We start from the raw sequence: 21,482 nt of genomic DNA, 5'->3' as shown, positions 1-21,482 counted from the left end.
CCACCACCACAGATTGGGTACAGTTTTTGGTTATTGCTCATTTTCGTATCGATCGCAGCGCTCGGTGTTTACATTTGCCGGCCTCCTATTGTTGCTCTAAATGGCAGCGAATGAGTCGAAACTTTTTCTCCTCTTGTTTGTTGCTGTTCTTCGGTATTATAATCCAAAAACAGCACCGACACACAACACAGCACAGCACAGCACAGCGCAGGAGGCAGCCGCAGACAGTTGGCCAAAGAGGCTGCCTGGCATAATAATAAAACATGATGATGGGCCACTTGCTGGTTCTGGCTCGGCTCGGCTTTGCTTTTGGGCTCGCTGGTTATCTAATCGGCTTTTTATAATTGGGAACCAACGAGGCGCAGATTCAGCGCGATCATTGTGTAACAATTAAGGTAAAGAATCCAACACTAGACAACAACAACAACGACAGCGACAACAACAACAACAACAAACGCAATGAACATAAGTAGCCAGAATGTTAGCATATTCCGCCTCCCAAGAGAGCAAAAGGAAGAAGCAATCAGATAAGTAAAAATAATGAATTTGCAAAAACTCAAATTAATATGCTTTAACAGGTTTCAATTTTAAATATAATAAGTTCTATTCTTTACAGCAAAATCATTACTGTGAGTTGGTCAGAGCTCAAGTTGAGCATAGAAGATTTATAAAGGAAAAGTTCTGCTAAAAATGTCTTTCAAATGTTAAAAGATGCCAATATATAAATGCAAGGCTTATACCTTATGTATCTGTTGAGCTAACCAGACTCTATTAAGGGCTGTTTCGATCCATAACCTTCAGTAATCGGAAACTAATAAAAATTCTCGTCGTAGCCACAAAACAATAGACCAAACATTCTGCAAATTGTTCAAGGTTTTTCCTGATAAAGGTAAAAATAATGCTGCAGCGGAACTAATAGATTTACCTGAACATTTACCGGGAAAATCACAACGGTGTGTGCTTCGAAAAATGGGTTTGACCACAGAACTGACCACGAAATTTCGAATGTTACGCTAAATTATTTCTTTATATCTTTCAAATATATATAAACATATAATATATGTTAAATATTTATGTTAAAAAGCTGAATATATTTAAAAGAAAAAGCTTTAGTTCATGATCTTTTACGAACATTTTAAAAATAAACTATATATTCTTTTAAAAGAAGGCAAAAAAGTCGAAATGTATTAAAATACTTTTCAGGTTTTCTGAAAATAATATATGAGTGTATGCAGCTCCTCTCATTTTTCATTCTCTACACAGGTACAAGAAAAAGAAGAAGAAGTAGAAGTCTTGGCATCGTCTTTGTTGCACAGTGATAACGATGAGAGCTGTTGAGGGCTGAAATGGTAAAAGTATCTTACAGTACGCAGTTGTAGGCTTCGAAAATTGATGATCGCGTGCCAAATGTGCATGTTTATAAACATATTTCTCTGGTACTTGGTCGCCGCCTCTCGCTCTGCCCTCTCGCTGTCTCGCAGCTTGTCTCTGTCCCTCTAAGGAGAGAGACTGAGTGTGTATGGCATGTCTGTCCATTGGGATGATCTTGCATTTGATCAGTCGCTTTGTTGATTGCTTGAAACTTGTGTCCATGCAATAAAACACTCAAAATGCCAACTTTATTTTGGGTCAAAGCCGGCCAGACACGCAACGTTGCCTGCCTGGGACTCTAAAAATACTGCGCAGACTCTTCGATAAACTTTTAGCTGCCCCGCGTCGTCGGATCAACTGCGGGCCTCAAATGCTGTGAGCCAATTTGGCGTTGCGTTTTGACCTTTTTTGAAGCGAATCAAGAAGCATTTATATATACAAACATATACATATATTGTTTGTCTCTTTCTCATATAACTCTAGAAACCTGTAGAAAATGGGTTATAGGTATAAAAATTCCAATGGCCCGAACCGGGGGCGACTACCAACTGTGCATTTGGCGGAACTTTGCGCCACATGCGTCGCATATCTTTGACACAATCCGTGGCGCCCACCCGTTGTGCTCTCGAGGGCAACCTTTTCACTCGCTCCCCAATCGCCCTCCTTCCCCCCTCCCCCTAGCTAGCTTGACCATACTCAAACAAACCCGCGACCGTTGCTCAAATTAAATTAATTCATAATGAACATAATTATTAGAGCCAACTCTTGTCCGGCAGTGTCAATGGACTAAAAGTCAAAAACTCCATCCCAGAGTTCTGCCGACTCCACAAAACTAAACAAGCCGAATCGCTTCAGCTCTTTACAAGGGCGTTACCCAAGTTGTTTGAGACCAGAAACCCGCCCGTTGCCGTTGCTGTTGCCGTAGACGTAGCCGTAGCTGTCCGACTGGATTAATGGCTGCGCTGACAGTGAAAATCCTGCGGTTATAAGTTTTATAGCCCTTCGTCCCCACTTTGAAATGGTTGCAGCAGCAATTAGAGTGTGCTGCTCGATGTAAGGGTTTACAGCATTACACATTCGTCTCTTTGCCTGAGATCATAAAAGATTTTCCTAGGAATTTCGACAGGCCTCTGAACTCGAGGGGTTAGACCCCGCTCGTAAGTGCCGCGGTTCATTAGTTTCAACCGCTGTGCGTGGGCCGAAGCCTTTGGGTATTTGTGTGGAAGAGCTCAGGGATAAGCTGTTAGCTAAAGATCAAAACTTGAGGCTACTGAGCAGCATCATCTTTGGATTGTCTAGAGGTTGACCAGTCCTAATTACAGGTGAGAGGAAAATGCGCCCCTGCAGAGACTCTTCTTACCAAGAAGTGATTTATTCTAAATTTAGTGCTAAAATCAACAAACAGTTTACGTCAGGATAAATAAGTAAGTTAAGTAAATATGTATACTAGAAGATAGCCCGTGCCTCGGTCTGAATTATTTAAACATAAATTCTTAATTATATATGTAAATAAGTACTTACCTTAAAATTTCACAAATTCACAGCCAGATCCTTACATGTACATATCACTAAAAAAAACAAAGAAGAGAGAAGAAAGTAAGAGTACGATCTGAAAATGAATAAGACAAAAGAGAGAGAGGGAGAGAACGAGACAAATTAAAGGGGAGTTTAGTTAAAAGCAAATATGACAACAAAGCAAGCAATACAACCTTTTCATATAATACTTATAATCAAGGCGTGTGTTAATTGCATTTGTGAGAATCGCATAGAAGGGCGACATAAAGAAATACGTTTAAATTAGCAGCAATGGTTCTCTAAATGTCGTTAAAATATTATTATTTTTGTATGTAAAACTTTGAAGTGAAGTTTGAAGCTGAACTTGAACTTTCGACCCCAAAAACTCAGGCGAGTGGAATTTCAGATAGTCAAGAGAAATAGTATTATATATAGAGATAGATATAGCTCAGCGAAACTATGCTACTGGAGGCCAATTATGGAATTCTATTGTGTCAATTAAGAATACATTTGCTGTGGAAGCGCCGCTCACCATTCATTCACTTTCTACAGCAACTTTCAGAGCTGTGAGAAATTCGATCACTTCCTCTGCTCGTTGATAATGGAACTGATATTTCAACACAGCGCAAGCTCGCTGTCGTTGAACTCAGACGCTGCTGAAATCAACGCTGGCTTTCCTAGAATGCCCACCAGAGACGCCAACACAAGTAACAGTCGGAGACACGGAGACTTATGCCACATAGACCAGCCGCCAGCACATGTCTGTGTATGGGAAGCCACAATATTTTTCAGCTCAAATATGATTAATTTTTGGGTTTTGCTGCAGACGTAGTGCCTGTCTATAAGTCATGCCTTTTGCAATTGGCTTGGAACACGTGTTTGCCTTACTTCCTCGCACTCTCTCTCTCTCTCTCTCTCTCTCTCTCTCTCTCTCTCTCTGTGTGTGTCTCGCTGCTCATGTTCTCTACATGTTCTGGCATTCTCTAAATCGCAGCTTTCACTCATGCGTGGAACGGTTTTTGGGTCGGGACTAGGGGAAATGGGCATGCGCAAACGCAAATGTTGCATGGCCAAGTTGGGAGCTGGAGACTGAACAGCAAACAGGGAATAGCAAACAACCAACAGCAACAACAAACAACAACAGCAGCAACAACAACAGCAGCAACAACAACTACATGACATAGTGCCTGTCGTCTCATTAGGATTAGACCCACGTTATTTAATTGCATGTTAGGGATTCCAGCTTATTTATAATGAGTTAGTTAAATACACACGCACTGGAACTGCGACTGGAAACTGGCATTGGGCAGAGGCTGAGGCTGAGGCTGAGACTAGGGACTGAGTACTGGGGACTGGAACCTTTACTACGCTGGTTGCAGGCGTTGCCGCTGTCCGCTGTCCGCTGCCAGGGTGCAAATGATTAATGATCAGAGCGCGCGTTAGGCGGGTTCACTAAAGTCTCCCTCTCTCTCTCTCTGTCTCTGTCTCTGTCTTTGTCTCTGTCTCTCCCTCTCGCTTTTTATCTCGTTATATGGGAGTTTAGGTATCTCTGTGTTGGTTTTTCGTGAATTTATTTACAAATAAAATTATAGCTTCGCCTTGGCGTAGCCAACTGGCCGTGCAACAACAGCAGCAAGTATAACAACAACAACAACAACAACAACAACTTTGCTGGCCATTTAAACACCCCATAAACAATTTGCCATAATTTCGAGCAGCGACAACGTCAACGACGACGTCGTCGTCGTCGGCGCTCCCTCATTACAAAATGACGGCAAATTGCAATTTTCGTTGAAGGTTGAGTGGAACCCGCATGCCAGTAGCAGTCAGCAGTCAGCAAGCAGTAGCAGTCAGCAGTAGCAGTAGCAGTAGCAGTAGATCCCAGCTCCAGTCCTCAGATCAGGCCCAGTTGCCCACGAAACGACGCTGTGACAATCAACGCGCACGTCCCGCCAGATGATGTGATGTGATCTGATGTGATGAGTGCGTCTATCATATCGTCAATGTGCGTCGTCGTCGTCAATGTCAACGACAACATCATCATGCAGTCGCTGCAAGCTGCCTTGATCTTGATCAGCCAAGATGCAGCGGCTCGGGCTGCGGCAGCGGCAGCGGTAGCGGCAGCTCATCGTCGTCATCGAAATTGTCATGTCACGAAAGTTGGCTCCCAGCTGCTAAAAACTGCTATAGCTAAAGCTGCTGCTGCTGCGGTTACCAACGGCGGCGGCGTCTCCTCTTGTGGCATTTGCGGCAGCCCTTTGCCAGTGGGGGCATCATAACTTTGTCATTAAGTGTGTGCCATGCACAGCAATTAGGCATTTTATTAACAGATATGCTCTTCAACTTGAGAGCGTTTCAAAACCGACACACAATTCACATGAATAGTTAAATTAGCATTAGCGATAATTGTAGCAAATTATTTGATACAATACACTGAGAGAAACGAGTGCAGCTTCGACTCACAAAATATGATTTAAGCTTGTCGAGTACTAATTGGCGAACTTGTTTGTTAACGAGTACTAATTGCCTAACTTTGCATTTAAATTGCTAATTATTGTATAATTATATTAAAATACAATCAACGAGTGTTGAGCAGCAAAAACTAAGCAGCTTGTCTGTAATAAAATCTTTTAAGTACTTCACAGATCTATCATGAGCATTAGAATTGCAAGCGCCGAGTCCCCCTTTCTGTGCTTCAACTTGTTGAGAATTACAAGCGTTGAGCAAAAATAAGCAACATTGATCTAGAGTTGGCCAGTTTAATACTAGTATTTGTACTAAAAAGGTCGCTAAAATCAATTGCTTTTTAATTTTACATAACTTCAACATAATTTATGAAACAAAACTTTAAATGCTTAAAATAGCTTCTCTCTTCAAAATACAAATATTTTAATGTGTTTAGACCTAATGATATTAATATTTCATCAATATCATAAATCTAATTCATATCATCAATCTAAAGATATTGATATTCCATAAATATATACTTTTTTCAAGTATTTTATTCATGGTAAATATATATTTTCTTTTGGGTGTCAAATGAAATTTGTCTTTAACACATTCTAGTATTAAATAAAATATATGTTAATATCTTTGAGCTTATTTTGGAGACAAAATTCAAAGTTCTTTTGCTTTTTTCTAGAAAAAAAAGCGCTGAAAAACGTTAAGGTATAATTGTACCAAGAACTATGGGTATTTGTAAAAATAAATTTAAAAAGCGTTTTATATTTTTTAAATAACTTTTTGATAATTTACTTGTCAATTGCTTTTTAGAAGCATCTTGTGTAATAAAATGAATGACAGTGCATTGGCTATTCGTTGAGTTGTTATGTGTTTGTCTTGCTTTTAGTAATTGTTGCGGCAACTGTTGATATTGCTGCTGGTCTTGAGATTTTGTGGCTTAAATGCCTTTTAAATGCAGCTCCCCACGGGAATATGCCGCCGCCAGTCAGACTGCCTGTTGTTGTTGTTGCTGATGCTGATGCTGATGTTGTTGTTGTTGTTGTTGTTGTTGTAGCTGCTGCTGCTGTTGTTGTTGCTACTGCTGTTGACATTGTGATCAACGATAGCGGCTTGACAACTGATGGCAATCACTTGTCGCGCTTCAGATCATCCGCCTGTTGCCTCTGCCTGCCGCCTGCTGCCTGCCGCCAGTTGAATGTTGAATGTTTGATATTGAATGTTGAATGTTGAATGTTGCCCATGGCTTGACACAGATTTGTTGGCCAAAGTTGGCGACAACGTCGTCGCCTTTTTAGGCCCAGGCGTCTAAGTTGCAGGCAACTTGTTGCCTGTTCGCCTGGCTGCCCCTTTTTGTCGCCAATTGACAATTGACGCAACATCAAAACTGTCTAATTAAAAACATTGCCCGCAATGCGTAACTGAAATCGATGAGAAGCGGCGAACGCCGACAAAGCATTTGACTTTATGACATTTGAAATGGCCCAAGGAGAGACTGGGAGCGGGAGAGCGACAGAAATAGAGATGGAGAGGGGGAGAGTGGGAGCGCAAGCATGGCAAAATGAAAGAGACATGCGGCTATTTATTTTGTAATTTTTCTCAACATTTTTCTCCGTGTTCTGTGTGCGTTGTGTGCTGGCTAAATTATGGACTCTCGCAGCCAGGCCAAAAACACAAACAGAAAAAAAAACCAAAAAAACAACAATGATTCGTATAAATTGGAAACATTAAAAAAGCAATCAAAAATGTTCGGGCCAAGGCAATAGCAACAACAACAACAACAACAACAACAACAACAACAACACAACCACAACACAACACAAAAGAGCTGCGGTTCTTCGGTCTGGTCCGGTCCCGGGTCAGTTTAACCTGCGCTGGCGTGTTAACCTGCTGCTGCCTCTCCACGCAACAGTTGGAAATTTTAGATACGACTCGCTGAGATGCTGCATGAGCAGCTTCACACGATTGTCGCACGGCGACGGGGACGGTGCGGGGGCAGCTTAGGGTACTCGATTGAACGGCAATCGAGATCGAGGTTCGTGGTTCAAGTCGCAAGATCTCGAGTCTATGGGGGCAACTATGCTGCAACCTGGGCTCGGGCTGAGCTGCGGCGCGTTGACTGACTGATATGAGGCAACAACAACAACAACAATAGCAGCACCAACAACTGCCCGTCGATTGTTAATCAGTTAGATATAAAACAAAATACAGCAAAAGAATCAAACTCGCATCTCTGCGCGTATCTACGACATGTTAATGATGTTTCTTCTTTTTGTTTTTTTATTATCTTTTTTGGGTGTTAGATAAAAAAAAAAAAGAGTGAAAAAGAAGAAGAGCCAAACAAAAAGAATGTTTCAGAAAACGTTTGGCCCACGTTTCCTAGAAGCCAGCTCAGCGCGCTCTATTGATGTTATTTATATGAAATGTCTGTGAAATTATTACCCTTTTTTCTTCTGCTTCTTTGGGGCAAGAAATTTATTTGATTCGACTGTGTTTTACTCGCTTTTAATTAGCAGTCGAAACAGAAAATAATTCAGAGCGAGGAAGGGAGAGGGAGAGAGGGGGGAGAGTGCGTGAGAGAGTGAGATAGCAAGCGTTGATCGTGAGCTGTAAGAACAAACATGGTAATTTAATCTGTGATTCGTTATTTCGATTTCGATCGCGATTCACTTTGAGCACTGATCAAGTAGTGTCTATGAGACTTTAAAATGTGATTTCGTCTCTTGATCGTTTCGGTATTTGCATACCCTTGCAGAGGGTGACATAGTTTTGTTGTGAAATGTGCAACGCATAGAAGAAGGCATCTTCGATCTCGAAATAGTCATGTCCGTCCGTCTGACCACCTCTATGCAAAGCAGTCTCTCAGTTTTTAAACAGACAGCCGGATCGGACCACTATATCACTATATAGGAATGATCGGTCTTTACGCCCGTAAGTTCTTGTAAGAAAAATTGTATTGTCTATCAAGATATCTTGACCATACTTGTCATACTTTAGTTTCACCTGCCCCTTACATATGAAACAAATCATATCAGCATCCGTCTACTATATCATATAGCTGTCATAGGAACGATCGGTCGAAAACTCAGATTTTGTATAAACAACTTTTTAGTTTTCCAAGATATCTGTGCTGCTTCTTCCATATGAGCCAAATTGTATCAATATCGGCCTACTATATTATGTATCTACTATAGAAATGAACGCTGGCAAAATAATAATCTTAATAAGATATCTTGACCAAACTCGGAATTTATTAGCTTCAATATGCTCCGTACTATATCATAAGGTTGCCGTAGGAACGATATATCTTGATCAATCCCGGCATTTATTATTTTCACTACGCTTCTTCCATATGAGGCAATTCTTATTAACATCGAAGCCACCTTAATTATACAGAGTATTAAATATTCGGTGTGCCGAAGAAAGTCGTTCCTTCTTGTTTGATTTAATTTGTTAAATTTTTTTTTATTTGTTACGGTCCGCAGTCTTATCGATCGTTACAGGTTTTGACGCTGTTTTGTTGACTTTTGATTGGATTTAGTTGCAAATTGATGACATATTAGTGAGATATATAGTGCACTTTACGAATCGGGGCAGCTCATTATTTAAGATTGTGGACTGATTAGTTGGCCAGCTGATTAGATTCGTGCTGAACCCTTTTGGGTATTTGGGCTGGGCTTGGTCGGAATATTTATTTAACCAAAATTAGGCATTTAAATTGCCCTCGTATTAAATTGCGTGTAATTAATTATATTATTGTAAATTTGTTTTCTAATGGAGAATTTATTTAAAGTTTAACGAATAGGTGCTTAGACGAACTTTATCTTATATCAATATAGAGTAGGCGGAGTAAACATGCATTCAGTTTTTACAGGAATAACTGAGAAGCTTCAAGATCTGAACTTGTTTTAATTTCATGGATGACATGCCATTAGACTTGGGGAATTCTTTGATTATTCTAGACAGCCATTGTTTAATGTCTTACAACAAAAAAGTCGACTATTGTATTCCATTTATAATCATATTTGCAAACTGATCTCATCTGTCTGATCTACGCAGCTCGCAAGGCGGCCTGTGGAATTCATAATTGAATCGAATGCCTTAATTTATGGATTTCTTTTATGTAGTACGAATTTTTATAGAGCATCTTGCAGAAGCGACATTTACATAAGACACAGACATGCTCTCTCTCTCTCTCTCTCTCTCTCTCCCCCTCTATGTATGTATGTGTGTGTGTGCTACGTATGTATGGGTTTTATTCATGCCCATTTCCTGTGCGCCTGTGTCTAACCCATTGTTAATTGTGAATGAATTGAATTCGAAGCGAATGCCATTCAATATACCCCCATTTGGCGTAGAGTCGAGACAAGTGAATCAGTTCTATAATTTGACTAATTCTAATGGATTGCAATGAATCAACTTTGGAGTTCTTATGCTAATTTCAAGTGCGTTACGCCCAGGCAATATTGTGGGCTGTCTCTTAACGATCACACAGCAAATATATCTGTGTGTATAAAAGCGAATGAGCTATGTGAGGGAAGGGGCGATTCTTTTCTTATTGCCAGAACGTTTTGCATATGTTGTTGATGGTCAGTTAAAGCTTGGAAGTCAGCTCAAGGTTGTTCGCTGTTGTTGTTTCTGTAGTTGTTGTTGTTGCTGCTGTCGTTGTTTGTTCATCAAATTATATAGAGCTACCAGTCGAGCTACTCGGTGTATCCTGTGTATCCGTTCCTGCCTGCGGCACAGCCCAACCAACAATTGGCTCAAAAACACAAAAGGTAGACCCGAAGACTCTCCACATGACTGACTGGAGAAGAGTTTCAATGCTCTGTTCAGTGTTCGAGCTGCCTGTTTGTCCGTGTCGTCTCAACGCGTCGCCTGACATCGCGTCTCTCTTGCTCCATGGCCTCCTCTGGTTGATGTGCGTCCAGTCGGAACGCAGCCAAGAGCCGAGAGTCGTGCCGCCAAGTTTTTGAGAGCGCATTGTAGGTAAACACTCGCGCCTAAAAATAAAAGTATCTATAAGCTCTTGTCGTGCAACAACTTGGGCAACCACTTTGCAGGCAACTCGACTCGACGCGGCGCGACTCGAATTGAGGCAGCTGCAACGCGTTTCGATTAGTTGCCACGGCGGCTGTCTGTCAGTCAGTCCGTCAGTCCGTCCGTCAGTCCGTCAGTCAGTCAGGGCCTCATGGCCAGTCCAGCCCAGGTCGGACCAGACAAAAAGCGACGCTGACGTCGCTGCTGTCTTGTTAATTTTTTGAGCTATTTATTTTGATGTTTTCGCTTTTACGCTCTCGTTAAGTCGCGCCAGACGCAATGCCAAAGTTCCACCAACAATTCTCGCAAAATACATACAATAAAAGTATGAAAAGAACTAAAACTAAAAAGAATAACAACAAAAATTAAAACCAAGAATGAATGCTCTAGACAAGCCTGCACGACTAGCTAGTACCCTGTAGTCAGGTTCTTACAAACCTTTGTGATTCCCTTGGGCTAGTTGAGGACTGGGAGGAGAAAGGAAAAGTTATCATGAGAGTTAAACAATCAGATCTATTATATATATGTATATATAGGCTGGATACACTGGCTGGATATGGATATGTATGTCTACTTCTGCTAGCTGTAGCAGGTGCACAAAACTCCATATTTAACCCCCTTTTTTCGCTCACATTTTAAATGGGTGCCGACTTTTTATATATAAAAGAAATATAGTTAAATTCGCTGACCAGCACGAACTGCGACGGCGACTGCGAATGCTCAGGCTGGTCTTCCTCTTGTTCTCTGTGTGTGCAACGTTGCATCACGAGATAGTTAAAAAGATATGCATAAAAAATTGGAAATGCTAATTAATATGTTTTGCACAGCAGATACGATGCGATACGTGAGAACTGCAAGTGAATCTGTTTACATAAGCGTTAACTGCACACCCCCAACATATTAAGATACACACACAGACACACACAGAGAGAGAGGCAGTTGGATATTCTCGCAATACACAGACAAATTAAATTAATTTTTATTAGGCGTCAAGCCATAAAGAACATAAAGAACAGCTGAGCTGAGCCGACGGCTGTCCAAACGGAATGAATGGGAAGCTCACATGACAACGCTTTATAATTAAGAACAATGCCGAGTTATTCAAATGGAGACAGAGAGTGAGGCCAAAGAGAGTGAGAGAGAGAGAGGGAGAGAGAGAGGGTAATACAAAATAGAGTTGTAGAAACTCATTCATGTGGACTCACGAATTCCACTGCTATGACACATATTAATTGTAATGGCAAGGTTTTCCTCAGCTACCACACGAGATCCATTGAAAGCTATTTACAATATGATTGGAGCCTTTCACATAGATCATGACTAAGAGGCTTTAGATTAGGAACTCTGTCAAGTGTAGCCCCGCTAGATGAATGGGCCAAGTGATCCCCAGTCCCCAGCTCGAACTGCAAAGCCAATCAATGGATGATTAATAGTTTTTAAATATCAATAGAACATTACAATAAGATGAATACAACTAATATTGTATTATTTCTTGTTTAGTATTTCTTCTGTTGAGCTTCATATATGGTAATTATTAGCATTCTTTTTTCAGATCAGATTTAATTCGCATAACTTTTCAATAAAAGAAATTTTGTTTTCTTCTATTCTTATGAACTAAGAGGTTGACACTCGTTTTATCGACCATCAATAAATTAAAAAGATAAATAAATAAATAATACATTACCCATGCACAGAAAATCTCTACAATCTACACTCAAAGAACAATTTTAAAAAAATATTAACATCTTTCTTAATATTGGTACCCTTTCTTTATAAACAAATATTTAAGATTAATTTCTTTCGCATTAGGGGAAATATTTTTTTAAAAACTAGAACATTTTCTAATAGAAAAAATATTTTTAATTTTATGCTAATTTTCAATAATTTAGAAACCAAATGGAAAATTTTTTTAGCGTAGAGAAATCGGTTAAATTATGTCATAGCCTGGTTTCCTGCTGATAAGCTGAAGGTTCTCAGCGGATACTCTCAGATACACTCTGATTGAGGAAATAGACACTTATATACACACAATAAAGATTTAAGGCAACCAATTTTAGGGTTGTCTTTCGATTGTTCGACAATTCGCTGGGGCATTCATTGTCATTGATAAAGAGCAAAAGCAATTACAATATAGCGAATTATTTTCGCAAGCAGCTGCTGGCAATGTATCTATAGATGCCATGAGTCATAATGTGACTGGAAATGGGTCTGAGATCGGGTCTGTGAGTGTGACCCAATGAGCAATATGCACCTACAACAGCAACACTTGGGTCTTGGTTGGGCAACAATAAAGCCCAAGACAAGCGGAGCGATTACAAAGAAAAATAATTTGCGCAAATTGCGAGGCAGAAATGAACTCGAAATCGGGCAAAGAGAGAGAGAGAGAGGGAGAGAGGTAGAACTCAGAATAATAGCAGTGATCCGTCATCGCAGCAAATGTTACTGAACTCGACTAATCTAATCAAATCAAATCAATGCTGGCTGAGACGCCCCTCATATGGAGTTACCGTGCCCGTAGAATACATGCAGGATGAGCGCGAGAGATCGGGCATATTGTGCAATGGAAGGGCCTAATCCCGATTGTTGTTGTAGCACTTCCTGGCTTACACCCAACTGGCCTGATCGATCGATAAAGGGCACAAAGGGAGGCAGCTACAACGGCAGGAACAAACAATTGAGAAGGACGCTGCTTCTGCCGTTTGTAACAAAATCCTGGCCAAAGATACAAATACGCAATGAAATGTACCTGAGCCAAACACGCCAAGATGTTTGCACGGTCAACTTTCAACAATTTGTAGGCTACCTGCTGTTGAGGTGTGGGTTTTCCTGAGAACAGGCCGAAGAAGAGCCCGGCTGCTAACAGGCTGGCTGACAGATACGCATCGCCTGCACTGAGGCTGCGACTCCGACTGCGACTGCGACTCGATCTGGGGATGTGTTTGGTTAATCAGCACCTGTCGGTGTAACGGCGTCAACAGGTACACAATACACGAAAGAAAAAAAAGTTAGCGGGAATCGGAGTAAAATCATTTTGCTTTTGGGAAAGTTTGAAAGCGTAGCTTAAGTCATATGGGGCGAGATCAGCCTACGTCCCAAGCCAAAAGCATAATGAGTAAGCGCTCTGGCCAAACAAAAACAAAGCAGTAAAGAAACCAAAACAGATCGCCGGACAGCCAGACAGCCGGACAGCGGGACCGCTGATTGAGAGCAGCCGGTCAAGTCCCGCTGATCAGCGATCGGCGATCAGTTGAGACCCAAGCCCAGGGCCGGGCCCAGGCCCAGGCCCAGGCCAGCAACTGCTCTCATAAATCAAGAAAAATCAGTCAATTTTTTATGTGTGTACGTACGGCGCGTATATCAAACTGACATTGCCTGAATTAACAATTGATTTCAATAATTTTTTATTATTATTTTTGCTCTCGTCGCTTAAGCCGCTGCCGCTGCCGCAGATCAGAGGCAAGCTCTCACGTTCACACTCAATGCTGCTCAAGGCAATTCAGCACCCAGCTCTCTCACTCTCTCGCTTTGTTGCTCTCGTTCTTTGTTTAACGCTCACGCTTAGGCGCTGAATATGAAACTCACTCGAGTTGAGTTTGGCTCAGCTGGACGTAAAGAAACTCGTCTAACCGGTGTGACGAGTGTCAATGTCTCATTGGAAATTGTTAGTTTGGCGTTGACGCTCAACGAAACAGACAGGGGAGACACCATGCACAGTGGAGCAATCAATGGACATTAGACCATTCATAATTGATATAAACTATTTATGATAGCTTGTTATCTTTGATAAATTTTAGTTTAGCTGACTCGAGATTTTGTATTTTAGTTAATATTTATAAAATGTTAATGTGAAACTTAAGGAATAGGGAATTTTTGCACTTACCCAAATTTAAGTTAAGAGAATTCAACTTGTCAGCAATATAATTAGCGTTTTCGCAGTGTAAGTACGTTTTATATTTGCACGGGTGCAGTGTAAAAGATCTGAAATTAGTTTAACAAAAAAAAAACAATAATATACTTTATATTTTAAAGTATCTAAAGGTACATATATTATTTAGCTACATATCAGCTCTTTGGTCGGTTACATAATACATAATCCCTAATTTATCTAGTTAGGTGGATCGTCAAAGAATTCTAAACCATTCTTGTTATTAAATATCTTTAAGTTCCTATCTTTACTTACAGCTTCTAATATCAATATCACCTGCTTATCTTTCGATCTCACTTCCTCTTTTTGTCTCAACTTACAGCAAGGCATTTCCTACTCTCACACGCAATATCTGTTTGCCTTAGTTTTACAACCCACACACGCATACACATACACTCGCACACACACTGGCATTGATTGCCTTGTAAACATTAAGCCCACTGTGCAATGCATTGCGTTGTGCGTTCGCCTTTGCATTGCATAGTTTCGCTTTGTTTGTTTTGCTCACCCTGCGCTCTCTCAATCGTGTTGGTGTTGTGCACCCAAACGCTCTCAGTCTTTGTGTGCGTGTTCAGTGAGTGCTCGCCCTCGGGGCATAAATTGAGTGAGACAAAAACTCACTCAATGCTCGACGTTCGCTCGGGGATCTCAGCGGCACTTGCTGCTCTTTGGCGTACAGAGTGTGCGATCAGTTTTTGAGCAGACTTTGAGACGAGCGCACGCGTTGTCGGTTAAACGAAACGAAACGAATCGAGACGCTGTCGCGTAATGAAGAAGAGTCGCAGAGTGCTTGAAAGTTATACGAAAAGATATTTATCATAGCTAAAAAACAACGCGTATCGCACCCCCCACTTGGATTACGGTCAGCGCGAATGAGCTAAGAAACAAGAAAATTGAATTTGAAAAAGAAAAGATATATATGTATACACATATATATCATAAAAATATCAAAGAAATCAAGAGCTGTTTTTATGTGTTGTTGTGTGCTGTGTTTTATTATTATTACATCTAACACACTGCTGTGGATTGTGCAAGCATCTATAAAAGATCTACAAAATATCCACAAAATGGGCTGCACATAACGGAGCAACTGCAGCCCCCAAAACAAAACCCAAAATCCCCACGAAAAACAGAAAACAAACGAAAAATAGGAGAGAAAGAGCTAGCCCAGTCAACTAGTGGGTTTTCCAGCTAGTTTAGCTAGAAATAAGCCAAATAATGCTGGCTAGCCACATGCTCTACGTGCTCATCGCCAGCTGTGTCATGCCCATTTTTGGGGCGGCGCTGAGCAAAACAGTTTTGTACCAGGCGCCCGACGAATGCCGCTGGTCCGGCGGCGGGGAGCACGACATAACCCTGGTCTGCCATCTGCGGACCATCAACTCGGAGCTGGAGAACACAAATTTCAGTGTGATCCAGCCACACAATACGGTCCGGCTGCGTCTGGAGTGCAACGATGCGCTCTTCTTCCAGAGCAGCCTCAGTCCGGACAGCTTCCGTTCGCTGGTGGAGCTGCGCGACCTGACCATCGAGTACTGCAAGCTGGGCAATCTGACGGAGGGCTCCTTTCGCGGCCTGCACGAGCTGAGGAATCTGACGATACGCACGCACAATGGCGACTGGTCGACCATGTCGCTGGAGATGGCCTCGAATAGCTTTGTGGAATTCCGGCAGCTGGAGCGCTTGGACTTGAGCCTGAACAACATCTGGCTGATACCGGACGGCATGGTCTGCCCGCTCAAGTCGCTGCAGCATCTGAATGCCTCGTACAACAAGATCCAGGACATAAGCAACTTTTACTTTAGCGCCTCGCTCAGCTCCAGGAAGTCGCGTGTGTGCGGCTCGACGCTGCAATCCTTGGACTTGAGTGCCAACAAAATGGTCAGCCTGCCGTCGGCCATGTTATCGGCGCTGGTGCGTCTGACCCACTTGAATATGGCACGGAACAGCATGAGCTTTCTGGCTGATAGGGCATTCGAGGGTCTGATATCGCTGCGCGTGGTGGATCTGTCCGCCAACCGCTTGACCTCGCTGCCCCCGGAGCTGTTCGCCGAGACGAAGCAGCTGCAGGAGATCTATCTGAAGAACAATTCGATTAATGTGCTGGCGCCGGGCATCTTTGGTGAGCTCGCCGAGCTGCTGGTGCTCGATTTGGCCAACAACGAGCTCAACTCGCAGTGGATCAATGCGGCCACCTTTGTGGGCCTCAAACAGCTCGTCCTGCTAGATCTGTCCGCCAATAAGATAAGCCGCCTCGAGGCGCACATCTTCCGGCCGCTGGCCAGCCTGCAAATACTGAAGCTGGAGGGCAACTATATAGATCAGTTGCCCGCGGGCATCTTTGCCGATTTGGGCAGCCTGCACACGCTGATTCTGTCCAACAATCGCATCTCGGTGATTGAGCAGCGCACGCTGCAGGGCCTGAATAATCTGCAGGTGCTCTCGCTGGACTATAATCGGCTGTCCCGGCTGGATGCGCGTGCCCTGATTAACTGCAGCCAGCTGCAGGATTTGCATTTGAATGATAATAAGCTGCAGGCGGTGCCGGAGGCACTGGCCCATGTGCCCCTCCTAAAGACACTCGACGTGGGCGAGAATCTGATTGCACAAATCGAGAATACGAGCATTACCCAACTGGAGAATCTGTATGGGCTGCGCATGACGGAGAACTCACTGACGCACATACGCAGAGGCGTCTTTGACCGCATGAGCTCGCTGCAGATATTGAATCTGTCGGGCAACAAGCTCAAGTCCATTGAGGCGGGTGCACTGCAGCGGAATACCCAGCTGCAAGCGATACGCCTGGATGGCAATCAGCTGAAGAGCATAGCGGGGCTATTCACGGACCTGCCCAATCTGGTTTGGCTGAATATCTCTGGGAATCGGCTGGAAAAGTTCGATTATTCGCACATACCCTTCGGGCTGCAGTGGCTGGATGTGCGTGCCAATCGGATAGCACAGCTGGGCAACTACCTGCAGATGGAGAACGACCTGAGTCTGAGCACCTTCGATGCCAGCTACAATTTGCTCACTGAGATCACGGCCAGCTCCATACCGGACAGCGTGGAGGTGCTCTATCTGAACGACAATCTGATCAGCAAGATACAGCCATATACGTTCTTCAAGAAGCCGAATCTCACGCGCGTCGATCTCGTGCGCAACAAGCTGACCACGCTGGAGCCGAACGCGCTCAGGCTGTCGCCGATTGCGGAGGATCGCGAGATACCCGAGTTCTACATTGGGCACAATGCCTACCAGTGCGATTGCAATCTCGATTGGCTGCAGAAGATCAATCGGGAGTCACGCACGCAGCCGCAGCTCATGGATCTCGATCAGATCTATTGCAAATTGTCTTATGCACGCGGCGCCACGCATCTATCCCTGATCGAGGCCAAGTCCAACGACTTTTTATGCAAATACGAGTCGCACTGCTTTGCCCTATGCCACTGCTGTGACTTTCAGGCCTGCGATTGCAAAATGGACTGTCCCGATCGCTGCTCCTGCTATCACGATCAGTCCTGGACCTCCAATGTTGTCGACTGCAGTCGCGCCAGCTACGAGCGCGCCCTGCCCTCGCACATACCCATGGACGCCACCCAGCTGTATTTGGATGGCAATCACTTTGCGGAGCTGCAGTCTCATGCGTTCATTGGACGCAAACGGCTCAAGGTGCTGCATCTGAATCATTCGCGCATCGAGACCCTGCACAATCGCACCTTCTACGGCCTGCTCGAGCTGGAGGTGCTCCAGCTGCAGAACAATCAGCTGCGCGCCCTCAATGGCAACGAGTTTCAGGGTCTGGACAATCTGCAGGAGCTGTATCTGCAGCATAATGCTATTGCGACCATAGATACGCTCACCTTTACACATCTCTATCACCTGAAGATACTGCGACTGGACCACAATGCCATTGGCTCCTTTGCCGTGTGGAACTTTCTGCCCAGTTATCTGAATGAGCTGCGCCTGGCGGGCAACCCCTGGAGCTGCCGTTGCGAGTTCATTGACAAGCTGCGCGACTACATGGGCCGGCACGAGTACGTCCGGGATCGGCAGCAGCTGCGCTGCGAGTTGCCTGGCAATAGCAGCCAGCAGCAGGCCGTGCAAATGGCCATTTATGCGGCAGCTGGGGAATCCCTGCCCGTGGTGCAGTGCAGCCAAACGCTGCAGCTGGGTCTGGACAACAGCTTCAACAATGCGGAACGTGCGGGCGCTGCCGGCGAATCGGCCGGTGGGAATATGACCTCCACCAAGATGATACTCACACAGCCGCCCAAGCAGGACTACATACCCATTCTGGTGGCCATACTGACGGCCTTCATCTTCATCATGATCTGCACATTGTTGGTGTTCATCTTTCGCCAGGAGATGCGCGTGTGGTGTCACTCGCGCTTCGGCGTTCGTCTCTTCTACAACGGGCAGAAGGATGTGGACAAGAATGAGCGCGAGAAACTGTTCGATGCGTTCATCTCGTATTCCTCCAAGGATGAGCTGTTCGTCAACGAGGAGCTGGCGCCCATGCTGGAGCTGGGCGAGCACCGCTACAAGCTGTGCCTGCATCAGCGCGACTTCCCTGTGGGCGGCTACCTGCCGGAGACCATTGTCCAGGCCATCGACAGCAGCCGACGCACCATTATGGTCGTCTCCGAGAACTTCATCAAGTCGGAATGGTGCCGCTTCGAGTTCAAGTCGGCGCATCAGTCGGTGCTGCGGGATCGCAGGCGTCGCCTCATTGTCATCGTGCTGGGCGAGGTGCCGCAGAAGGAACTGGATCCGGATCTGCGGCTCTATCTGAAGACCAACACGTATCTGCAGTGGGGAGACAAGCTCTTCTGGCAGAAGCTGCGCTTCGCCCTGCCCGATGTCAGTTCCTCGCATGCCCAGCGCTCGGGTCAGCCCTGTCATGCGCCCATCAACCATCCCGCCTACCATCATCATCATCATGTGCATCAGCAGCAACAGCAGCAGCAGCCGCAGCAGCTGCCGTTGCATGCAGCGCATCCCGTGCCCCATCCGCATCCGCATCATCAGCAGCAGTTCATGCTGCCGCCGCCGCCCCTGCCCCTGCAGCCGGGCAGCTTCCGGCGACAGCCCTCCACGCAGCAGCAGCATCGCGCCGCAGCGAATAACAACAACAACCAGCAGCAGCAGCAGCAGCAGGCGGCGCTGCTTATGGGTGGCGGCAGCTGCAGCGGAGGGGGTGGTGCCACAAGCGCCCAGCCACAAATGATACCACTCGCGGGTGGCATACAACAGCAGAGTCTGCCGCTGCCGCCGCAGGTGACGTCGCAGCCAACGCCAGCGTCACGTAATTTGCACATGTAAGTGAGAGAGAGGGCACACAAGCGAAAGAGAGAGAGAGACAAACTAATTTCATTATTCAATTAAACTTTAAGCTAAAGCTTAATGAAAATTAATCTTAAATCAAAATAAAAGGTGAGGCAAAGAAAGAGAGAGAGAGAGAGAGAGAGACAACATAAAAAGACAGCATTAAAAAGAGTTCGGTTCACATTTGGTTCGGTTCAGCGCTGGTTCGGTTCGCAGCTAGTTCAAACCAAGTTCGAGTTACAAAAGCAAAAGTTAAAAGAAAGTCAAAGCGAGAGAGAAGAAAAGGAATCGAATCATTTTTAAATCAGTTTAGTTAGAGTGAATAGCAGAGAGAGAGGGAGACAGAGAGAGAGAGAGAGGGCGAGACAAAGTGAGTAAGGCGAGAGAATCAAGGAATCAAACCGAATTAAATCTAGTTTCTATATTGCGAACAGTTACAATTTGGATTTTGGTTTTAAACCCGTTTAAAAAACCTGGCTCAGAGCAAACCACAATTGGCATGAGGCTTAAGAGATTTGCCGCTGCCCGAAATGAAATGAGAGTCACAGTAAGAGCCAATATGCAAATGAAAAGCGTTTAGCGATAAAAGCCTAGTTACATGCTAAAATAGCAACAACAACAATTGCAGCTGGGGGCAGGCAACAGCAAGAACAACAACAACAACAACAGTAAACAGTAAAATACCAAATAGTTGGCCAAGAGAGAGAGGAAGAGAGGAAGGGGGCTCGAGCGGCAACTAAATGCCCGGCAACGGGGGAGAACGAGCCAATTGTTGTTGGCCCTGTTCTGTTTTCTTACGGCAAGCTATTTTCAGTTTCCTGGCTCGTAGCAAGATTCAGAAAATTGATGTTGCATGCAACACACCAACAGCAAGAGCAACTGCAACCAGTCGGGGGCATGCAGCCGGGCAGGCAGGCAGGCAGGCGGGCAGGCGCAGACGTTGTAGACGCAGCCAAGGCCCAAAACAATTTTTGTTTTCCTTTTGTTATTTTCTCTCTGTACCAACATTTTCTTTTTCTTTTTTTTTTGTTTCTCTGTTCGTATTTCGTATGTTGTTGCAACGTTCACTCGTTAGTTCATCTTAACTGCTGCATTTTACAGTAACAAGCTCAGCGTGTGTGTATGTGTGTGGGGCATAGAAAATAGGCAACGCGAAACGTCAGAGAGCTCATGTCTAGGCAAAAAACAAAAAGGGAAGAGAAGAAACTGAAAAGAAATTGTTACAAAAAGTGAGGCGAGCGACACCGTCAGGGCCATTGCATTGTCAGGGCGGAGACGCGACCGAGAGGCACAGCCACGAACATAGAACTAGACCGGCAACAGACGATACGTATGCTGTGGCAGAGGCGTTTTGGCAGCTGCAACACACACAGCACACACACACGGCACACACACACGCGGCACACTCGCAAAGTTTTTGGGGCCCCTGCTACACGTGGCAATTAGCCAGAGTTTTCGAGCTTGTTGCTAAGGTTACCGAATGTGGGCGCCAAAGCTAAAAGATCAAACAGCATGCAAAGCTACGCGCAGAAATTGGCTCAAAACTGAGGTCAGCTTTCAGGCTAAGCTCTGGCCAACAACTTGCGAAAGGTCAGCACGAAGGTAAACCAAGTTCTGTGAAGCATACAAAAGTTTTAAAGGCTACCGAAAATTAGTTCTTGGAATTAAGGCGATCTGGCAGCACTTGCGTGCGTTAAGTTAGCTGCGCCAAAATCAAAGAATACAGCTGAAAGTTAAGTTGGCTGCGCCTAAATCCTAGCATTACAGAAAAGCATAGTTGAATAGAGAGAGAGAGGAAATTAGTGAATTGTTAACTTTTCTGTTAACTGCATTCCCTGACTTGTTG

At 44.3% G+C, this 21,482-nt stretch overlaps 1 protein-coding gene and 1 long non-coding RNA gene across 2 annotated transcripts in view; one reads left to right on the top strand and one right to left on the bottom strand.

Annotated features, from left to right (window-relative positions):
* Positions 1 to 2,914: 2,914 nt before the first annotated feature.
* Positions 2,915 to 21,482, bottom strand: part of LOC135429684 (uncharacterized) — a 68,923-nt gene continuing 50,355 nt past the window's right edge. Inside the window, exon 3 of the long non-coding RNA XR_010436447.1 lies at positions 2,915 to 2,939. This is a non-coding gene — a long non-coding RNA (uncharacterized LOC135429684). The remainder of the gene's footprint in view (positions 2,940 to 21,482) is intronic.
* Positions 15,022 to 20,666, top strand: Tollo (Toll-like receptor Tollo). Its single transcript, XM_064684390.1, has one exon. The coding sequence runs from the start codon at positions 15,530 to 15,532 to the stop codon at positions 19,631 to 19,633; it is 4,104 nt and encodes a 1,367-aa protein (XP_064540460.1). The 5' UTR covers positions 15,022 to 15,529; the 3' UTR covers positions 19,634 to 20,666.

Source organism: Drosophila montana, unplaced genomic scaffold (genome assembly GCF_035044405.1).
Source record: "Drosophila montana isolate Dmon_TW-CO22-7 unplaced genomic scaffold, ASM3504440v1 contig_1417_1, whole genome shotgun sequence".
In the NCBI taxonomy this organism is placed as follows: domain Eukaryota; kingdom Metazoa; phylum Arthropoda; class Insecta; order Diptera; family Drosophilidae; genus Drosophila; species Drosophila montana.
The sequence above is the reverse complement of the archived record's forward strand: the minus strand, read 5'-3'. Positions and strand labels throughout refer to the sequence as shown.

Bases quoted from the DNA above. Each gene is read 5' to 3' on its own strand.
- Tollo (XM_064684390.1), top strand. From the start codon at position 15,530: ATGCTGGCTAGCCACATGCTCTACGTGCTCATCGCCAGCTGTGTCATG.